The 20,142-nt window shown below is 53.4% G+C and overlaps 1 protein-coding gene across 9 annotated transcripts in view; it reads left to right on the forward strand.

The window, feature by feature from the left end:
* The window catches only part of CACNA1C (calcium voltage-gated channel subunit alpha1 C), a 202,677-nt gene that overhangs the window by 120,587 nt on the left and 61,948 nt on the right, over positions 1–20,142 (forward strand). For 8 of the 9 annotated variants that reach the window (XM_038767787.1, XM_038767784.1, XM_038767785.1 and 5 more), the window contains exons 6-11: positions 2,090–2,251; positions 2,580–2,776; positions 8,704–8,807; positions 13,021–13,193; positions 17,096–17,186; positions 18,995–19,021. In XM_038767787.1, the coding sequence (XP_038623715.1) occupies positions 2,090–2,251; positions 2,580–2,776; positions 8,704–8,807; positions 13,021–13,193; positions 17,096–17,186; positions 18,995–19,021 (754 nt within the window). Of the gene's footprint in view, positions 1–2,089; positions 2,252–2,579; positions 2,777–8,703; positions 8,808–9,053; positions 9,158–13,020; positions 13,194–17,095; positions 17,187–18,994; positions 19,022–20,142 lie in introns of all 9 variants that reach the window. The other variant, XM_038767793.1, reaches the window with a different exon arrangement.

Below are 20,142 nucleotides of genomic sequence, written 5' to 3' on the forward strand. Positions count from 1 at the left end.
CCCAATAAATAGAGAAGCAGCATGGCTTAGCGGATACAGCATGGGCCTGGGCGTTAGAAGGACCTGGGTTCCAATCCCGCCCTCCCCAACCCATCAGCGGCAAGCCACTTCGCTTCTCAGTGAGCTGACACATGGCAGAGCCGGGATTGGAACCCAAGTCTTTGGACTCCCAAATCCATGATTTTTCTTCAAGGCCATGATGCTCCTCCAAATCTTCTTCAGTGGTAATAGAAGTAGCTGCCAAGCAGTACTGATAGTAATAGTGTTATTAAGATTTTTCAGATTATTACCATTGCCATTATCAATAATAGTAATATTGCCACTTCAGTGGGCGATGACAGTATTATTGTTATATGGGGGTTATAAAATAAGTGATTATCATTAATATATTATGGTAGTATAATTGTTATCATCACTATCTTTTGAAGTGGCAAAGCACTTTTATTTCCCCAATGTTCTTTCGCATCATTCTGGCCTTCCAACAGCCCCCTGGGTTGATGGATGCAAATATGATTAACCCCATTTTATAGGAGAGAAAACCAAGGCCCAGAGAGGTTAAGTGACCTGCCCAAGGTCACGGAGCGGTGGAGCAAGGACTCGAACTTGGGTCTCCTGATTTCCAGCCCGTGCTCTTTCCATTAGGCGGTGCTGCCATCCACTGCCTCATCAATCAGTCAACCAGTGGTATTTACTGAGCGCTTACTATTTACAGAATACCCTACTGAGGACTCGGGAGAGGACACTATAACGGAGTTGGTTGACACGTTCCCTGGAGGAGGTGGGAATTTCGGGAATTTCAGATAACGGGAGGCGGAGAAGAACCGTGACTTGGAGAATGATTAGAGGGCTGAATAATAATAATAATGATGGCGTTTATTAAGCGCTTACTGTGTGCAAAGCACTGTAGGAACATGAGGTTTGATTATACAGTACCAAATTAATTGGGGATGGATGGACCCACTGGCAGACAGGTGGACGGATGGATAACTGGGGGGATGAGGAGGTGGACGGATAAATGAATGAGGGGAGGTGAATGAATGGGTGGGTGAGTGGATGAATGTTCTAATCCCAGCTACGCCACATGTCTGCCGTGTCACCTTGGACGAGTCACTTCTCTGTCCCTCGCCATCTGTCAAATGGGGATTGAGACTGTGAGCCCCACGTGGGACGGGGACTGTGTCCAACCCCATTTGTTCATTTCCACCCCAGTGCTTAATACAGCACTTGGCACGTAATAAGCACTTAACAAAGCACTTAAATATTACTCTATTTAGTTATTTTATTTGTACACATTTATTCTATTTATTTTATTTTGTTAATATGTTTTGTTTTGTTGTCTGTCTCCCCCTTCTAGACTGTGAGCCCGCTGTTGGGTAGGGACCGTCTCTATATGTTGCCAACTTGTACTTCCTAAGCGCTTAGTACAGTGCTCTGCACACAGTAAGTGCTCAATAAATACGATTGAATGAGTTAAAGAATGAATGAACAAAGCCATAATTATTATTATTGTTACAGTGCTTGGCACTTAGTAAGCGCTTAAAAAATACAATTATTATTATTATGAATGGATGGAGGGGTGGAAGGAAGAACTCTTGGACAGACTGGTAATGTTGGAGGGGTGCTGGGGAGATGACAGTGTATGGATGTGGAAGGAACGGAAGGTGAATGAGGATTAGGTGGAAGCACGCTCCGGACTGTAAACTCATTGTGGACAGGGAATGTGTCTGTTTATTGTTACATTGGATTCTCCCAAGCACTCAGTACGGTGCTGTGCACATGGTAAGTGCTCAATAAATACGACTGAATGAGTGAATGAATGAATGTCAGGAGACTTTTTCAGTCCCTCTTTCTGAAACAAATGATGAGAATCCTGCAGCATCCGTAATTCAGTTTGCTCAATCCACCTGGGCCCCGAGAGGTCCAGGGAGAGAACAGGTGCAGTCTTCGCTGCCGGTCCCCGGGGAGCCTGGAAGAAGGTATGCGAGGGCTCAGGGGAAGGAGGCCTCTGTGTCCCCTCCTGCACGACACTGATCCCCGCCTGGCCTGGGCCTCCCCCTGAGCGTGCCGCTCCCTCTCTGTGCCCTCGTAGGCCTCCAGGTGGTCTTGAATTCCATCATCAAGGCCATGGTCCCCCTGCTGCACATCGCCCTGCTGGTGCTGTTCGTCATCATCATCTACGCCATCATCGGTCTGGAGCTCTTCATGGGGAAGATGCACAAGACGTGCTACAACATCCAGGAGGGCCTGGCAGGTGAGTGTGGGCTCTGGCCCCGGGGCCCCTGGGGTGGGAGTTTCCCAGGATCCCCTGGGGCAGCTGAAGGCAGGGGCTGGGCTGGGAGATGGGGGTTTCCCGGTGCCCCCCATATCCGAGCAGGCCGTGGGCTCCTGGTCCAGCATCCACCATCCTGCACCTTGGAAGCTGGGTCGGACACTCCCAGCTTCAGGGCCACAGAGGGGGTCCCCTGCTCCCTGGGGCCGGTGGTCTTTGGGTGCCCCCCGAGCTTCGCGGCCTGCTTCCCTCTAACATTTCTGCCCTCGTCTCGGGGTCCCCGCCCGCCTGGCTCCTCGGCCCGTGGAAGACGCCCCCGTGGAAGACGACCCGTCGCCCTGCGCCCTGAGCAGCGGGCACGGCCGCCAGTGCGCCAACGGCACCGTGTGCCGGGCCGGCTGGGACGGGCCCAAGCACGGCATCACCAACTTCGACAACTTCGCCTTCGCCATGCTGACCGTCTTCCAGTGCATCACCATGGAGGGCTGGACTGACGTCCTCTACTGGGTACGTGCCCTCGGCACCCACCGTGCCCACCGCCCGGCCCGACGGGAGTCACCCCCAGACGAACTGGGGGACGGGAGGTGATGGCGGGTGGAGAGGATCCCTGGGTCCCAGGGGTGGGTGGGGGCACCTGGGGCCATCGCGGGACCCCTGGATTTCCTGCTCGGAGGGAAGGCCGGCACGGTGCCCTCAGTGCCCCTCTGTGCCTGCCTGGGGCTGACTCTCTGGGGTCAGGGTGCCCAGTAAGAGCAATGCCATTTCCTGGTGGAGAGCGCCCAAGCCTTGGGAGGGGGACCAGCTGACCGACGGGGGTTGTGGTGACCCCAGGGTGGGAGGGAGTGGTGGCTCAACTGGCCTCAGGGCCCAGGAGCAGGGCAAGGTCAGGCTGTGGTACATCTTGACCAGCTTTGAAGGGACGGGGAGCTTTCTGGCCCGATCCCAGGGACCCAGCCGAAGGGTAGAGTCTGAGAGGCTGGAGTGAGGGGGTTCGTGGACTGAGATTCGAGGCCCCCTGTGTTTGTGTGTACGAGTGCACACGTGTGTGGGTGTTGGCGGGTGCGGGATGATGTATGCATCGAAGAATGGGGGACACATGCATGGGTGTGGAGGGGCGTAGAGAGGTGTACGTGTGTGTTTGTGTGTGCATGGGGAGTACTGGCTCAGTGTAAAGAGCCCGGGCTCTGGAGTCAGACATCAGGGATTCAAATCCCGGCTCCGCCAACTGTCCGCTGTGTGACTTTGGGCAAGTCACTTCACTTCTCTGGGCCTCAGTTCCCTCATCTGTCAAATGGGGATGAAGACTGTGAGCCCCACGTGGGACAACCTGATCACCTGGTTTCTCCCTCAGCCCTTAGAACAGTGCTGGGCCCATAGTAAGCGCTTAACAAAGACCATCATCATTATTATTATTCTCTGGGCCTCAGTTCCCTCATCTGTCAAAGGGGGATGAAGACTGTGGGGACAACCTGATCAGCTTGTTACCTCCCCAGCACTTAGAACGGTGCTTTGCACATAGTAAGCGCTTAATAAATGCCTTCATTATTATTATTATTGTGTGTGCGTATGTGGGGGGGCTGCAGGGGGAGGGGTGTGAGTATTTGGGTGTGTGGGTGTGCATGTAGAGTGTGCTTGCGTGCTTGTGAGTGGGGACGAGTTTGAATGTGTAGGCATGTGTACGTGCACGGGGGTGTGAGCATGGGTGTGTTGGGGGACGTGGGGGTGTTTGAGGATGTCTGGAGCTGGCCGGGTGAGCTGTGGATGGATGCTGAAAAATGCTAATGACGGAAGGAAAGGGAAAGATGTGAAAGGGAGAGGAGGAGAGATTGAGAGATACAGTCTGTCCGCCCCCCCGTCCCTTGAAGGAGGCTTGCCCACATAGCCCCGGTCCGGGCGGGGACTCCCCGGGGTCCTCCAGAACGGAGCACTCTGCCCTGGAGCCAGTCCTGCCCCCTGGCCTTCTTGCTGCCCTGCTTCTCCCACCCTCTGCCAGGCTCTCCTCCCTCCTTCCTTGCCCTCCTGCCTCTCCCTTCTCCTCTCCCTCTCTCTGACTCTGCCCCAATCCCAGATTCCTGCCCACCCAACCTCCCCGTCTTTGCACGCCGTCCTGCTTCCCGTTTTCTTTCTGCCGGTCGGAGGCCCGAGTCGGCCGGTCACTCTCCCCTCAGCGATCTCCCGCCAGGCAAGCGTTGGCAGAAAGCGGAGGAGTCCTGATAATGGTGTTTATTGAGCCCTGACAGATGCCAAGGACTGACTAGTCACGGGGGCACCTGCCACCGTGCGGGGACGGGATCCAAAAGGGAGGGGAGAACCTATTTTACAGAGGAGGGAATCGAGGCTCAGAGAGGTTAAGCGACCGGCCACAGGGTCTCCCGGCAGGCCGGCGGCCTGGTTCTTGCTGGGAAAGGGCCCTCTGCTTGGTTGAAGGCAGGCTAAGAGCCGGTCTCGGTTAGTGGGCCTGGACGTAGAGAGGGCAGGGCTTGGTTGGGGGTCAAGTGGAGTCTGGGTGCCGGTCTCGGTCAGGGCCATGGTTGGAGGGGTGTCCTCGGGGCCCCCACGCCGTGTCTGTCCTGGCACTTGGCAGGAGGCTGGCGGGGCGAGGAGGGCAGCCCCAGATAATAATAATAATAATAGCATTTATTAAGCGCGTACTATGTGCAAAGCACTGTTCTAAGCGCTGGGGAGGTTACAAGGTGATCAGGTTGTCCCACTGGGGGCTCACAGTCTTAATCCCCATTTTACAGATGAGGGAACTGAGGCGCAGAGAAGTAAAGTGACTTGCCCAAAGTCACACAGCTGACAGTTGGCGGAGCTGGGATTTGAACCCATGACCTCTGACTCCAAAGCCCGGGCTTTTTCCAGTGAGCCACGCTGCTTCCAGATGAGGCACTAGGAGAGGGAGACCGGCCCCCCGGGGATCCCCGAGAGGACAGAGGCCCGGCCAGCCATGTCCCGATGGACCAAAGCGTCCTGACTGTGCCCCATGGGGGACCACGGCCCCCAGACACGATCAATCTGGGCGATGGCTATGTCCCCCGTAAGAATCGGGGCCGCCCCTTGGGGTCTGAGCCCGCCCTGACCCCTCCACCATCGTAAGAGAGGAGGAGAAGGCCGGGGGTCGGTGTGTCACCAGGCCTGAGGCTCACACCCTGGCCACCATAAGCTGTTCCCTCCTAGCCAGCGTGCCCGGAGGCGGGCCCTAAGGGCACCACCACCCCCGGCACCGACTCTGCCAGCCAGGACCTCCTGGCCTAGGTGGGCACCGAGTTTGGTCCAAAACCACCTTCCCAACTCCCCTGAGGCTGGTTCCGGGCCCTTCAGCCCCCTGCGGCCGCCCCTCTGGGAAGGCCGGAACCCCTGCCAGGTGGGGTTAGAGAAGCAGCGTGGCTCAGTGGAAAGAGCCCGGGCTTTGGAGTCAGAGGTCATGGGTTCGAATTCCGGCTCCGCCACATGTCTGCTGTGTGACCTTCTCTGAGCCTCAGTTACCTCATCTGTAAAACGGGGATTAAGACCGTGAGCCCCACGTTGGACAAACTGATCACCTTGTAAGCACTTAACAAATGCCATCATCATTATTATTATCATCCTGGACGGACGGGCTTCTCTTCGCTCTCCCCCTTTCTCTGTAAAAGAGCCGAGTGCGGATTTGGTGGTCGGGCTGAGGTCCCTTCCCAGAAGGCCGCGGCGGTTTCGTGTTTTCAAGCTCGGTTCGCAGTGTTCCCTTCTCGGTGTTCTTGGAAGCATTTGTGTGGTGTGGCAGAGCGACCCACCCCCCCCACCCCCCGGCTCCATTTCAGCAACAGATGGCACCGTCCTCACGTGGCTCTCCGTCCCGAGGGGCTTAGTCTACTGTGAGCAGAGCACTGGGCTGAGCGATCGAGAGTCCAATAGACACCATCCCTGCCCTCGAGGAGCTTCTAGTCTATTGGATGCAGAGCACCATACTGAAGAGAGCCTAATAGAGTTAGCAGGCAGGAGTTTACAAGTGGGCTTAAAATAGAGTCCAATAATAATAATGGTATTTGCTAAGTGCTTACTATGTGCAAAGCACTGTTCTAAGCGCTAGGGGAATACAAGGTGATCAGGTTGTCCCACGTGGGGCTCACAGTCTTAATCCCCATTTTACAGACGAGGGAACTGAGGCCCAGAGAAGTTAAGTGACTTGCCCAAAGTCACACAGTTGACAACTGGCGGAGCCGGGATTTGAACCCATGACCTCTGACTCCAAAGCCCGGGCTCTTTCCACTGAGTCACACTGCTTCTCAGTAGAGAAGCAATAACTCTCAATAGAGTTAGCAGGCAGGAGTTTACAAGTGGGCTTAAAATAGAGTCCAATTGGGAGAGTCCAATAGAGTTAGCAGGCAGAAGTTTACAAGTGGGCTTAAAATAGACTCCAGTTGGGAGAGTCCAATAGAGTTAGCAGGCAGGAGTTTACAAGTGGGCTTAAAATAGAGTCCAATTGGGAGAGTCCAATAGAGTTAGCAGGCAGGAGTTTACAAGTGGGCTTAAAATGTGAGCCCGCTGTTGGGTAGGGACCGTCTCTATATGTTGCCAACTTGTACTTCCCAAGCACTTAGTACAGTGCTCTGCACACAGTAAGCACTCAAGAAATACGATTGAATGAATGAATGAAAATGGAGGACTCAGTTAAGTGGATTGGAACTAGATTAGCTCAAAAGCCCCTTGAGGGCAGAGAATGTGTGATTTGCGGTTGCCGCCCTCCCCCAGACGCTTAGCACAGCACCCACCCCCCAACTCAGTAGGGGCTCTGCAAATAGCACCGACTGATTGATTGCTCTGAAGAAGGGAATCAAACCCTTCATGGGTAGGCGTTTCTTGGGAGATTCCGTCTGTTGTGAGGGAGCCCAGGGTGGAGGTGGGAGGTGGCGTCTGGAGATGGATGAAGTGGCGAGAGGGGAAGGAAAGAACAGTTAGAAGTTGACCCAAAGGACGGGTACGGGAACCAAGGCCGGATAGCGTTTCGAGGGACAAAGGGAGACCTGTGGCCTGAAGGGTAGCGGCAGTGAGGATGGGACTGATTGACCCCATGACCCCCGGGCCTTTCTAATAATAATAATAATAGTTATGGTATATATTAAGCACTTACTGTGTGCCAAGCACTGTTCTAAGCGCTGGGGTAGATACACGGTCATCAGGTTGTCCCGCGTGGGGCTCACGGTCTTAATCCCCATTTTATAGATGAGGTAACTGAGGCACAGAGAAGTGAAGTGACTTGCCCAACGTCACACAGCAGAGGGGTGTGGAGCCGGGATTAGAACCCACGACCTCTGACTCCTAAGCCCGTGCTGTTGCCACTAGGCCATCCTGCCTTCTGTGACCTGCAGGAGTGTGGCCGCCATGGGCCTAGTCTCTGTCCCACCTGGCTTGGGTCGCTCATCCTGGGAGGGGCAGAACAGAGTAATAATAATAATAATAATAATAATAATAATAATAATAATAATAATAGCATTTATTAAGCACTTACTATGTGCAAAGCACCGTTCTAAGCACTGGAGAGGTTACAAGGTGATGAGGTTGTCCCATGGGGGGCTCACGGTCTTCATCCCCTTTTTACAGATGAGGGAACTGAGGCGCAGAGAAGTGAAGTGACTTAATAATAATAATAATAATAATAATAATAATAATAATAATAATAATAATAATAGCGGCATTTATTAAGTGCTTACTATGTGCAAAGCACTGTTCTAAGCACTGGGGTGGTTACAGGATGATCAGGTTGTCCCTCAGTGGGCTCACAGTCTTAATCCCCATTTACAGATGAGGTAACTGAGGCACAGAGAAGTTAACTGACTTGCCCAAAGTCACACGGCTGACAGAGATTTGAGCCGAGATTTGAACCCGTGACCTCTGACTCCAAAGCCCGGGCTCTTTCCACTGAGTCACGCTGCAGTCCTGGCTAGATCCAATCCCACTGGCCCCTAGTGCCGGACACGATTGAGGGAACAGGAAACACGAGGTGTAACTGACTGGAAGCCAGTCAGCTCCATTAGCGTTCTCCCGGGCACTTAGGGCAGCGTGGCGCACACGGTAATTGCTCAATAGATCCCATTCCTGCTATCCTAGAGCAGGAGAAGGGTGTGGGGAATCTGGAGTGCCAGGGGAGGGGGAGACACAGGGAACAGGACGTGGACAAATCTGGTTTGGGCAAGACCACCCTCCATCCGTGCCGAGAGGCCACGGTGGACGAGGATTCCAGGTTAGGATCCAGCAGGAAGAGTGGGGGCCCTCACACCACGGGAATAGGAAGAGGGTGAAGGGAGAGAAGGGAGGAAATGGGAATCTGGGCAGCCCAGTTTTCCTTGCTTCTGTTTGCACACTCCCCACCCACCTTTGTGCTTGGATCCGTCTCCACTCTCTCCCTCTCCCTGTCACTCTCTCTCGCTCTCTCTCCTAACTTTCCTTCATCTTTCCAGGTGCAAGATGCAATGGGCTATGAGTTACCCTGGGTATATTTTGTCAGTCTGGTCATCTTTGGATCCTTTTTCGTTCTAAATCTGGTTCTCGGTGTGTTGAGCGGGTAAGCTGCTTCTTTATGCGTCCCACCCCGCGCCCCCTCGCAGCCAGGCAGGGCTCCAGGCCCGGGGACCACTGTGCCCCCCTCCCAGGGAGCTCCCCCCCAAAACCCTCTCCAGTGACTCTCGGGCTCCGCTATCGATCAATCCATCAGTCGTATTTACCGAGCACTTACACAGTGTGCGGAGCACTGGGCTGAGCACTTGGGAGATGACGGTACGATCACGTTAATTCTGGTTCGCTCTTCCAGGTGAATGATGCAGTGGGACGGGACTGGCCGTGGATATATTTTGTTACGCTAATCATCATAGGGTCATTTTTTGTTCTTAATTTGGTTCTCGGTGTCCTTAGCGGGTAAGCAGCAATGAGGAAAGTGGCTTCGTGTACCTCGTTTGTCTTTCTTTCTTCACCTCTGGCCTCCTCTCTTTCTCTTGGGACACACTGGAGCTGATGTAGGGGCCTGCCTGGCTGAGAAAAGGGCACCAATAATGAGAGTAATTGTGGTACTTGTCAGGTACTCACTGTGTGCCGAGCACTGTACTAAGCGCTGGAGGAGATCCAAAATAATCAGGTTGGACACGGTCTTCGTCCCTCAAGGAGTCCCCAGTCTAAGGGGGAGGGAGAACGCCCCATTTTACAGAGGAGGAAGACTGAGGCCCAGAAAAATGAAGCAACTTGCCCAAGCTCACCCAGTAGGCGGGTGGCAGGGCCGGGATTAGAACCCAGGTCTCCAGACTCCCCATCTCGTGCCCCTTCCGCTAGGCCGTGCTGCTTCTCAGGAATAATTGCGATAGCTGTTAAGCACTTACTACGGACCGAGCGTTAAGATAGATCCAAAATAATCAGTTCCATCCCAGTCCTCATCCCACCGGGGGCTCACAGTCTAAGTAACAGGGAGATGAAGTATAGAGCCCCATTTTACGAGGAGGAAACGGAGGCCCGGAGAAGTGAAGTGACTTGGCAGAGCTGGATTTAGAATCCAGGTCTCCTGACTCCCGGTCCCGTGCCCCTTCCCCTAGGCCGTGCTGCTTCTCAGTAATAATTGCGATAGCTGTTAAGCACTTACTACGGACCGAGCATTAAGATAGATCCAAAATAATCAGTTCCATCCCAGTCCTCATCCCACCGGGGGCTCACAGTCTAAGTAAGAGGGAGACAAAGTATAGAATCCCCATTTTACGAGGAGGAAACGAAGGCCCAGAGAAGTGAAGTGACTTGGCAGAGCTGGATTTAGAATCCAGCTCTCCTGACTCTCAGGACCGTGTTCTTTCCACTAGGCCCCACTGCCTGAAGAGTCACCGGCCTGCTACTGGAGGCCGGTAGCCCTAGGGAGAGCCGGACATGAAGCAAGTAGTTAGTCTTATTGGGCACCTCAAAGGGCAGGCTCAGAAGCCTGGGGACAGGAGGCCTGCCCAGAAGTCGGCCGTTTTGGTCACTAGGAGCCCACAAAAGGTGGCCCGGCCTTCTAAAACTGCCCCTGCCCTCTCAGGAGAAGGCTTTCTCTGACCAGCCATTTGAGGAGGTGGCAGGGAGAGTTCTCCTTCAGTCGGGGATAGAGATGGGCAAGAATTAGCCGTGGGCACAGAAGGAGGCCTACCCTCCGTACCCTCAGTAACCTCACCAGCCCCAGAGCCCCCTGTGTGCTACACGGCTCTGCTCTCTGCCAAAAATCTCACTCAAGGGAGTCTCCGGTCCTGCCAACTCCCTGCCTCTGTCTCTGCTGACCTTCTCCTGGATGGGGGGTGGAGGGGGGCACAGATGGTCATGGGGCTCTGGGGGGATGGAGGAGGGTGGCCGTGAGGCGTGTTTTGTGGAGGTGTCAGGCCTGGGGCGGGGAGTGCATTTTCTCCATCCAGAAGCCCCTCTGGCCTCCTAGGGTCAGACCTCCCACTGCCTGGTCAAGTGGTCAGGCGCCCTGGCCTGGTCATTCCCCCAGCAGCCCTTTTTGTCCAAAGGACAGCTTGGCCCTTTCCTTATCTCATGTTGCAGCACAAGAAAATGCCCCCCGCTCCTCCCCGGGACCCCAAGAGTCCTGCTCAGTCAGGCGGGGCCTCCCAGAACCAAGGCTGTGGTGGGTGGGTTCCTGGGGGCTCTGCTATTGCATCCCCCCCTTTCTCCCACCTCCAGGGGCTACAGGGTGAGCTGGCAGGTCACAGAAGGAACAGGAAAGCAATTCTTCAGTAGCCCATGCCGCCTCCCAGCCTGTATCCCCCTCCCCATCCCTCACCAAGACCCTCCATTTCCCAACACCCAATGCCCACCGTAGAGGTGTCCATCTCCAGAGTCCCCCAGACCAGCTGAGGTCGGACCCCGATGTCTGGCCCAGCCGTCCGTCCGACCCCAATCCCAAAACAGTCCGGGCCAGCTGAGGTCAGACCTCAGCTGCAAAAGCCAGAGTCCCCCAGCCAGCTGAGGTTGGACCTCAAGGCCTGACCCCGCTGTCCATCCAGCCCCATCCCTAGAGTCCTCCGGGGCAGCTGAGGTCAAACGTCGTTCCCCGGTCCGGCCGTCCATCTGGCCCCAGCCCGAGTCCCCTGGGGCAGCTGAGATTGGACCTCTTATCTGGCCCCAACACCAGAGTCCCTCAGGGCAGCTGAGGTTGGACTTTGGCTCCTGGTCCAGCTGTCCCTCCACCTCCAACCCCAGAGTCCCTTGGGTCAGCCGAGGTCAACCATCCGGCCTCGGCTCCAGAGTCCCTCCCAGACCAGCTGAAGTCGGAGCTCAAGTCCTGGTCATCATCATCATCATCATCAGTCGTATTTATTGAGCGCTTACTATGTGCAGAGCAGTGTACTAAGCGCTTGGGAAGTACAAATTGGCAACATATAGAGACAGTCCCTACCCAACAGTGGGCCTCACAGTCTAAAAGGGGGAGACAGAGAAACAAAACCAAACATACTAACAAAATAAAATAAATAGAATAGATATGTACAAGTAAAATAAATAAATAAATAAATAGGGTAATAAATATGTACAAACATATATACATATATACAAGTGCTGTGGGGAAGGGAAGGAGGTAAGATGGGGGGATGGAGAGGGGGATGAGGGGGAGAGGCAGGAAGGGGCTCAGTCTGGGTCAAACCAGTTGTCTGTCCAGCCCCAACCCCAGAGTCCCCTGGGGCAGCCGAGTCAGGCCCTCAGTGCCTGGCCAAGCCTTCCGTCCAGCACCGTACTAAGCACTGGGCAGAGTAGAATACAATAGAGTTGCTGGACGTGATTCCTTCCCTCAAGGAGCTGACTGTCTGCTATGTGTAGAGCATCATACTAAGCGCTCCAGGGGCCTTGAAAAGGGCAAGCGGATTTATTCACTTATTTCTGGTATTTATTAAACGCTTTCTCTGCACTAAGCACTGGGTCGATGCAAGACGATCAGAGCACTCACAGACCCTGTTCCCACACGGGGCTCACTCTCTAAGAAGGAGGAAGAGCAGGGATCTTCCCATTTTACAGAGGAGGGACCCCAGGCTCAGAGAGGTTAAGCGACTTGACCAAAGACACGCAGCTGGTGGAGCCGGAATTAGAACCCCGGGCCCCCAGCTCCCAACCCTGGGCTTTCTGTTCTAGGCAGCACCTTTTTTGGGAGTCCAGCCGGGAGGCCAAGACCCCCAGCAGACCCCCCCGCCACCACCCTGGATCCCCATAGAGACCCCCAACCTTCTCCTTTCAAAGACAGGGACATTTTCTTGTGCTGCTGTGGGGGCTCGCAGAACTCAAAACCGATTCAATCAATCAATCAATCAATCGTATTTATTGAATGCTTACTGTGTTCAGAGCACTGTACTAAGCGCTTGGGAAGTACAAGTTGTCAACATATAGAGACCAGACCAGAGACAAAAAACTTCCGGACCACAGCAGAGGGGGGACTCCTGGGTCCAGATGACTTTCCCCCACTTCCCTGTCCCTCCTCCTGCTTGGGACTCCAAACCGTCAGAGGGGGAAAGAGGCGGGAGGGAAATGGGGGGTGAGGGTGAAGGCATGGTCCCTCCCGGGGTGCCGCTGCCCGTCAGAAGGAGTTTTGGGGGGCTGCTATTTGAGGGACGGGGGAGAGCAGCGACGGACAGATGTTCAGTGTTCACGGTGGAAATCATCTAATCCTAATGTGTTTTATTTACTCTCTCATCTCGACTCTTTGACACACCACCGTCCTCCTCCTCTGTCCCTTTCGGTCCCCCTCGCCGCCCCCGTCCCGTCCCGCCCTCGCCGCCTCTTGCCAGAGAGTTTTCCAAAGAGAGGGAGAAAGCAAAGGCGAGGGGAGACTTCCAGAAGTTGCGAGAGAAGCAGCAGCTGGAGGAGGACCTGAAGGGGTACCTGGACTGGATCACCCAAGCGGAGGACATCGATCCGGACAACGAGGATGAAGGCATGGAGGAGGAGAAACCCAGAAATAGTGAGCCAATGCCCACCGCCTCACGGCCCCGGTGGGAGGGGGAGGACCGGGGGTCAGGTCAGTCGTATTTATCGAGTACTTCCTGAGTGCAGAGCACCGTACTAAGCGCTTGGGAGAGTACACTGTAGCAACAGAACGGACACATTCCCTGCCCACAACGAGCTTACAGTCTAGCCGGGGAGACGGACATTAATATAAAGAAATAAATGACAGATATGGACATAAGTGCTTAGTACAGTGCTCTGCACACAGTAAGCGCTCAATAAATATGATTGCCAACTTGTACTTCCCAAGCGCTTAAAGCGCTCGATAAATACGATTGAATGAATAAATAAGTACTGTGGGGCTGGATGAATCCATTCATTCATTCATTCAGTCAGTCGTATTTATTGAGCGCTTACTTGGGAAGTACAAGTTAGCAACAGATAGAGACGGTCCCTACCTGACAATGGGCTCACAGTCTAGAAGGGGGAGACAGACGACAAAACAAAACATGCGGATGGGTGTCAAGTCGTCAGAATAAATAGAAGTAAAGCTAGATGCACATCGTGAACAAAATAAATAGAACAGGAAATATGTATAAGTAAAATAAATAGAGTAATAAATCTATACAAACATATATACGGGTGCTGTGGGGAGGGGAAGGCGGGAGGGCAGGTGGGATGGGGAGGAGGAGAGGAAAAAGGGGGCTCAAGCTGGGAAGGCCTCCTGGAGAAGGTGAGCTCTCAGTAGGATCCAGGGAGCAAGTCAGGGTGACCCAGAAGGGAAAAGAGGACAAAAAAAGAGGAAAAAAAAGTCGAGGAAAAGAGGGCTTAGTCAGGGAAGGCCTCTGGGAGGAGATGGGCCTCCTCTTGGAGGAGGTGACCCATGGAAAAGCCTTTCTGATCCCACAGATGCTTTTTTTGTTCTTTTAATGGTATTCGTTAAGCACTTACCATAAGCGCTGAGATAGGTACAAGCTGATCAGATTGGCTGCTTTAGGGAAGCAGCGTGGCTCAGTGGAAAGAGCCCGGGCTTGAGAGTCAGAGGTTACGCGTTCAAATCCCGGCTCCGCCGCTTGTCAGCTGTGTGACCTTGGGCAAGTCACTTCACTTCTCTGTGCCTCAGTTCCCTCATCTGTGAAATGGCTATTAAGACTGTGAGCCCCACGGGGGACAGCCTGATCGCCTTGTATCCCCCCCAGCGCTTAGAACAGTGCTTTGCAATCATTCATTCATTCAATCGTACTTGCACATAGTAAGCGCTTAACAAATGCCGTCATTATTATTATATGAGGCTCGCAGGCCGAATCACCGCAGCATCGCCACCAACCCCATTGGCCGCCCCGAGGAAGCTCAGTTGTGAGACTCGTGACGTATGCCCTGCTAGGACTGCTTCTGTCTTGCTGCCACCTTGGAGGAGGACCTGGTGGTCTCCATCTTTGGAAGGGTCGACGTGGCTGCCGCCTTTGGAAGGGCCAACGTGGCCACTGCCATCGGAAGGGCCACCGTGGCCACCCCCCGCTGCAGGATCCACTGAGAAAGCTGAAGGAGCTGGGCCCTGGCAGCTTTAACCTTTGATCGAGTGACTGGTCTCTTGGAATTGCGAGTAGATTTCCACAGCATTAACATTCCTGCCTCTGGCAGACCAGCGCCCCAGGCCTTCTGTCTGCCTGGAGCCTCCGCCCCAGTTCTCAGAGGCTCAGAAACCCTTTCTCTTCTGAAAGGAGGACGAGCCAAGCCCTCGTGAGAAATGACAGGAGAATGCTAATGGAAGAGAAAAAGGGAGCTTAAATAGAGCATTTGATTCAGGTCCGGTCATGAAAGGAAGACTCTAGAGAGGGAAGGTGTTCAGGGGATATCAAGAGTCCCAGACGCAAGGATCAAAACGCCTCCATCCGCGAGACTTTCTCCAGAGTTGGTCTCGGCGGGAAGTCAGCGGGGCTCCAAACCGCTGCTGATGCGAGGCCGGTCCCAGCGGGGGGGCTGGCAACAGGGCACCTTCCCCATCACGAAAGATGCTGGCCCTGGAATTTCCTAAGATGCTTTGGAGTGGACACTGGAAGGAGGCTCCAAGGTGAATCAGGGCCGGGGTCCATCCCCAGCCTCTGAGGGGGCCTGCCTCTTCTTCTGGGAGCCCGGCAGAGAGGTGGCAGGTGGCAGGATGACGTCCTAGATTTTCCCCAAGGTGCTTTAGGGGATACTCTGGAGGGATGCTTCAAGCAGGGCTGGGGGCCTTCCCTGGACTTTCAGAAAGGGGATCAGGGGTGACCCACTTAAAAGCATTTTCACTCACGATCCTGAATCATTTGGGGACCAAAGGTTCAGAGTGGTGGGGCAGCAGTGGTATCCTCGGGGCTTTCCAAAGGAGAACAGTTAAGCCTCTTAACAAAAATAATAACAACAGTAACTACAATATTTATTAAGGGCTTATTATTATTATTATTATTACGGCATTTGTTAAATGCTTACTATGTGCAAAGCGCTGTTCTAGGCGCTGGGGTAGATGCAAGGTAATCAGGTTGTCCCCAGTGGGGCTCACAGTCATAATCCCCATTTTACAGAAGAGAAACCTGAGGCACAGAGAATTAAGTGACTTGCCCAAAGTCACCCAGCTGACAAGTACAGTGTCAGCAAGTAAGCGCTTAGTAAAGTGCTCTGCACACAGTAAGTGCTCAATAAATACGATTGATTGAAGTGGCAGAGCAGGGATTAGAACGCACGACTTCCGACACCCAGGCCCCCGCTCTTTCCACTAAGTCACGCTGCTAATCGAGGTTCTCTGAGAATTCATTTTCATCACCACTACGGCATGAAAGTAGGGTTTTTTATGTAAATTAATATTTACCGGCTGTTCTTTTTTTTAGGCCAAACACTGTGCTGAGCACTGGGGTAGGTAAATACGATCGTATCAGACACAGTGCCTTGTCTCGCACAGGGCTAACAGTCTTAGGGGGAGCGAGAACATATATTAATTCCCCATTTTACAGATGAGGGAACCGAGGCCCAGAGTAGTGAAGTGGTTTGCCCAAGATCACACAGCAGACCAGTGATGGAGTGGGCAGGAATTGTCCCTCTTTTTTTTTCATTCATTCACTCATTCATTCATTCAATCATATTTATTGAGCACTTACTGTGTGCAGAGCACTGTACTAAGCACTTGGGAAGTACAAGTTGGCAACAGAGAGAGACGTCCCTACCCAACAGTGGGCTCACAGTCTAGAAGGGGGAGACAGACAACAAAACATATTAACACAATAAAATAAATAGAATAAATATGTACAAATAAAATCGAGTAATAAATATGTACAAACATATATACACATAAACAGGTGCGGTGGGGAGGGGAAGGAGGTAATAATAATAGTGGCATTTATTAAATGTTAACTATGTGCAAAGCAGCGTTCTAAGCGCTTTTGTATTGAACTTGCCCAAGTGTTTAGTACGGTGCTCTTCTCACAGTAAGCGCTTAATAAATATGATAGAATGAATGAATGAATCAATCAATCAATCGTATTTATTGAGCGCTTACTGTGTGCAGAGCACTGTATGTACTAAGCGCTTGGGAAGCACAAGTCGGCAACACATAGAGACAGTCCCTACCCAACAGCGGGCTCACAGTCTAGAAGGGGGAGACAGAGAACAAAACCAAACATACTAACAAAATAAAATAAATGAATGAATGAATGGGATTAGAACCCAGGTCTCCTCATCAGTCCCAGGACAGGGCTCTTCCTACAGGGCGACATTTCTTCTCCACACACGTACGCTCACACACTCCTTCGGCGTTGCCGACTTTTCCCGCGTAGGAGCATTTTGGAAGCCTCTCTCCACCCCCTGCCCGCGGTCAGCAGGGTCTCCCGTGGATCCTTCCATCTCTCTGCCCCCCGTGCTGACCACCAGTATCCCCTGCCCCTCTTGCAGTGAGCATGCCCACCAGCGAGACGGAGTCCGTCAACACCGAGAACGTGCCCGGCGGCGACATCGAGGGCCAGAGCTGTGGGGCGAGGCTGGCGTGAGTATGACCGGCCCGTGGCCGCAGGCAAGGAGGACCGGAGAACCCGGCCTGAGGGGGCTGGAGTTGGAGTGCGGCCTTGGGCTGTCCCCAGGTAGTTCTCCCTCCTAGGGGCCCTCAGTCGCGGCTCTGTGGAAAAACACCTGCCGAGATACTGCCAGAAGCAAGTGGGACAGCCTCCATATTCCCATATCCCAAGCGCTTAGTACAGTGCTCTGCACACAGTAGGCGCACAGTAAATATGATTCGTTCGTTCAGTCGTATTTCTATTTATTTTATTTTGTTAGTATGTTTGGTTTCGTTCTCTGTCTCCCCCTTTCAGACTGTGAGCCCACTGTTGGGTAGGGACTGTCTCTATATGTTGCCAACTTGGACTTCCCAAGCGCTTAGTACAGTGCTCTGCACACAGTAAGCGCTCAATAAATACGATTGATTGATTGATTGGGAAGTCCAAGTCGGCAACGTATAGATACGGTCCCTACCCAACAGCGGGCTCACAGTCTAGAAGGGGGAGACAGACAATGAAGCAAAATATACTACCAAAATAAAATAAATAGAATAGTAAATATGTACAAGTAAAATAAATAGAGTAATAAAGCTGTCCAAACATATATCCGGGTGCTGTGGGGAGGGGAAGGAGGTAGGGCGGGGGGGATGGGGAGGGGGAGAGGAAGGAGGGGGCTCAGTTTGAGAAGGCTTCCTGGAGGAGGTGAGCTCTCAGGAGGGCTTTGAAGGGAGGAAGAGAGCTAGCTTGGCGGATATGCGGAGGGAGGGCGTTCCAGGCCAGGGGGATGACGTGGGCCTGGGGTCGATGGCGGGATGGGTGAGAACGAGGTCCGGTGAGGAGGTGAGCAGCAGAGGAGCGGAGGGTGCGGGCTGGGCTGGGGAAGGAAAGAAGAGAGGGAAGGTAGGAGAGGGCGAGGGGATGGATGGACAGCCTTGAAGCCAAGAGTGAGAAGTTTTCGCCTGATGCGTAGGTTGACTGGCAGCCACTGGAGATTTTTGAGGAGGGGAGTAACATGCCCAGAGCGTTTCTGCACAAAGATGATCTGGGCAGCAGCGTGAAGTATAGACTGAAGTGGGAATGTATGCGAGGGTGTGGTATGCAGGGGGGCACATGTGCGTATGTGTGTGTGTGCACCCAGGCAGATGTTTGGGCTTGTGTGTCCCGCCTTCGCCTTTCCAGGGAGAGCCCCTCCCCAGAACTCCCATTGTGCTGGCCCGGCCTCCTCAGACCTCCAGTCCGCAGGCCTCCCCTCCTCAAATCTCTCCTCCTCAGGCCTCCCCATCTCCGACCTTCCCTCCTCCTGCCTCTCCTCCTCAGATCTCTCCTCCTCGGGCCTGCCCTCTTCAGATCTTTCCTCCTCAGGCCTCATTCATTCCTTCAGTCATATTTTTTGAGCGCTTATTGTATGCAGAGCCTCCCCTCTTCAGACATCCCCACCTCAGATCTTCCCTCCTCAGGACTCATTCATTCATTCATTCAGTCATATTTATTGAGCGCTTACTGTATGCAGAGCCTCCCCTCTTCAGACATCCCACCTTAGATCTTCCCTCCTCAAGCCTCATTCATTCATTCAGTCGTATTTATTGAGCGCTTACTGTACGCAGAGCCTCCCCTCCTCAGACATCCCCACCTCATGTTTTCCCAGCTCCACAGGCCTGGAGGGGCTGGAGCTGGAAAGCTCAGGGGGAGGGGGCCATCTCAGCTCAGGTTCCCCAGCCCCCAAACCCCCAAGGGGCTGCTGGATCTGGGGTGGGGCCGGAGCCTACTGCTTCCCACAGTGACATTTCTATCTCCTCCGCAGGCATCGGATCTCCAAGTCCAAGTTCAGGTGAGTGAGACGCAGCAATTTCTTCCTCGTTAATGTCCCATCCACTGTGGACCCCCTTCCCCACATTCCCTGGGGGGCTCCCTCTCTCAGCTGTTCACACCTGGGGTTCCTAGCCTTGCCCACACCCCAAAGCTAAGCAGTTTAGCTCTCTGCTAATAATAATAACAATAATAATGGCAATTATTAAGCGCTTACTGTGTGCAAAGCACTGTTCTAAGCGCTATGGAGGTTACAAGGTGATCAGGTTGTCCCAAGGGAGGCTCACAGTCTTCATCCCCATTTTACAGATGAGGTAACTGAGGCACAGAGAAGTTAAGTGACTTGCCCAAAGTCACACAATTGGCGGAGCTGGGATTTGAACCCATAACCTCTGACTCCAAAGCCCGTGCTCTTTCCACTGAGCCACGCTGCTTCTCAGTAATAAGTAATGATGATAGTAATAATGAGTGGGATATTCCTTAAGCGCTTAAGCCAACCGGCCTGGGCTGGGATACCCTGGGCTTGGGTCCGGGAGGGATCCTGACCTATCCCAGGAAAGCCCACCCCCCGCCCAGTGGACGAGTCGCCTGGAGTGAGGCAGGGGCCGGACCAAGTGGAGAAGGAAAGGAAACCTCCCCCTTCCCAGTTTTTCCTTCCAATTCCATTTCCTCCGAACAGCCATCCGTACATACACGCGTGCATACATGCACACGTGCAGCTGCACACATGCACAGCAGAGATGCACACATACCACACACATACAGTCACACGCAAATAAACACCATCCCATCTGTTAGACAGTAAAGGGAGTTGTGGGGACTCGGTTTTCCTAAGTGTATTCTCATTTGCAGAGCGGGAGGGTATAATTAGCTTTAAATACCTTCTCTGGTGAATAATTACCCTCCCCCACGTGCCCCGCCCCACCCCTCCAGCCCCCACCGGTGTGACAGGCCACGGAGCCATGTCTGTGGCAGGCCGGCACAGAGGGGGATGTAAGCAGTCGATCCCGGGCTCCCAGCGGGAGGGGTTATTATTATTATTATATTGTTGATAATGATAATAATAATGGCATTTATTAAGCGCTTACGATGTACAAAGCACTGTTCTAAGTGCTGGGGAGGTTATAAGGTGATCAGTTTGTC

This window comes from Tachyglossus aculeatus, chromosome 27, assembly GCF_015852505.1.
Source record: "Tachyglossus aculeatus isolate mTacAcu1 chromosome 27, mTacAcu1.pri, whole genome shotgun sequence".
Classification (NCBI taxonomy): Eukaryota; Metazoa; Chordata; class Mammalia; order Monotremata; family Tachyglossidae; genus Tachyglossus; species Tachyglossus aculeatus.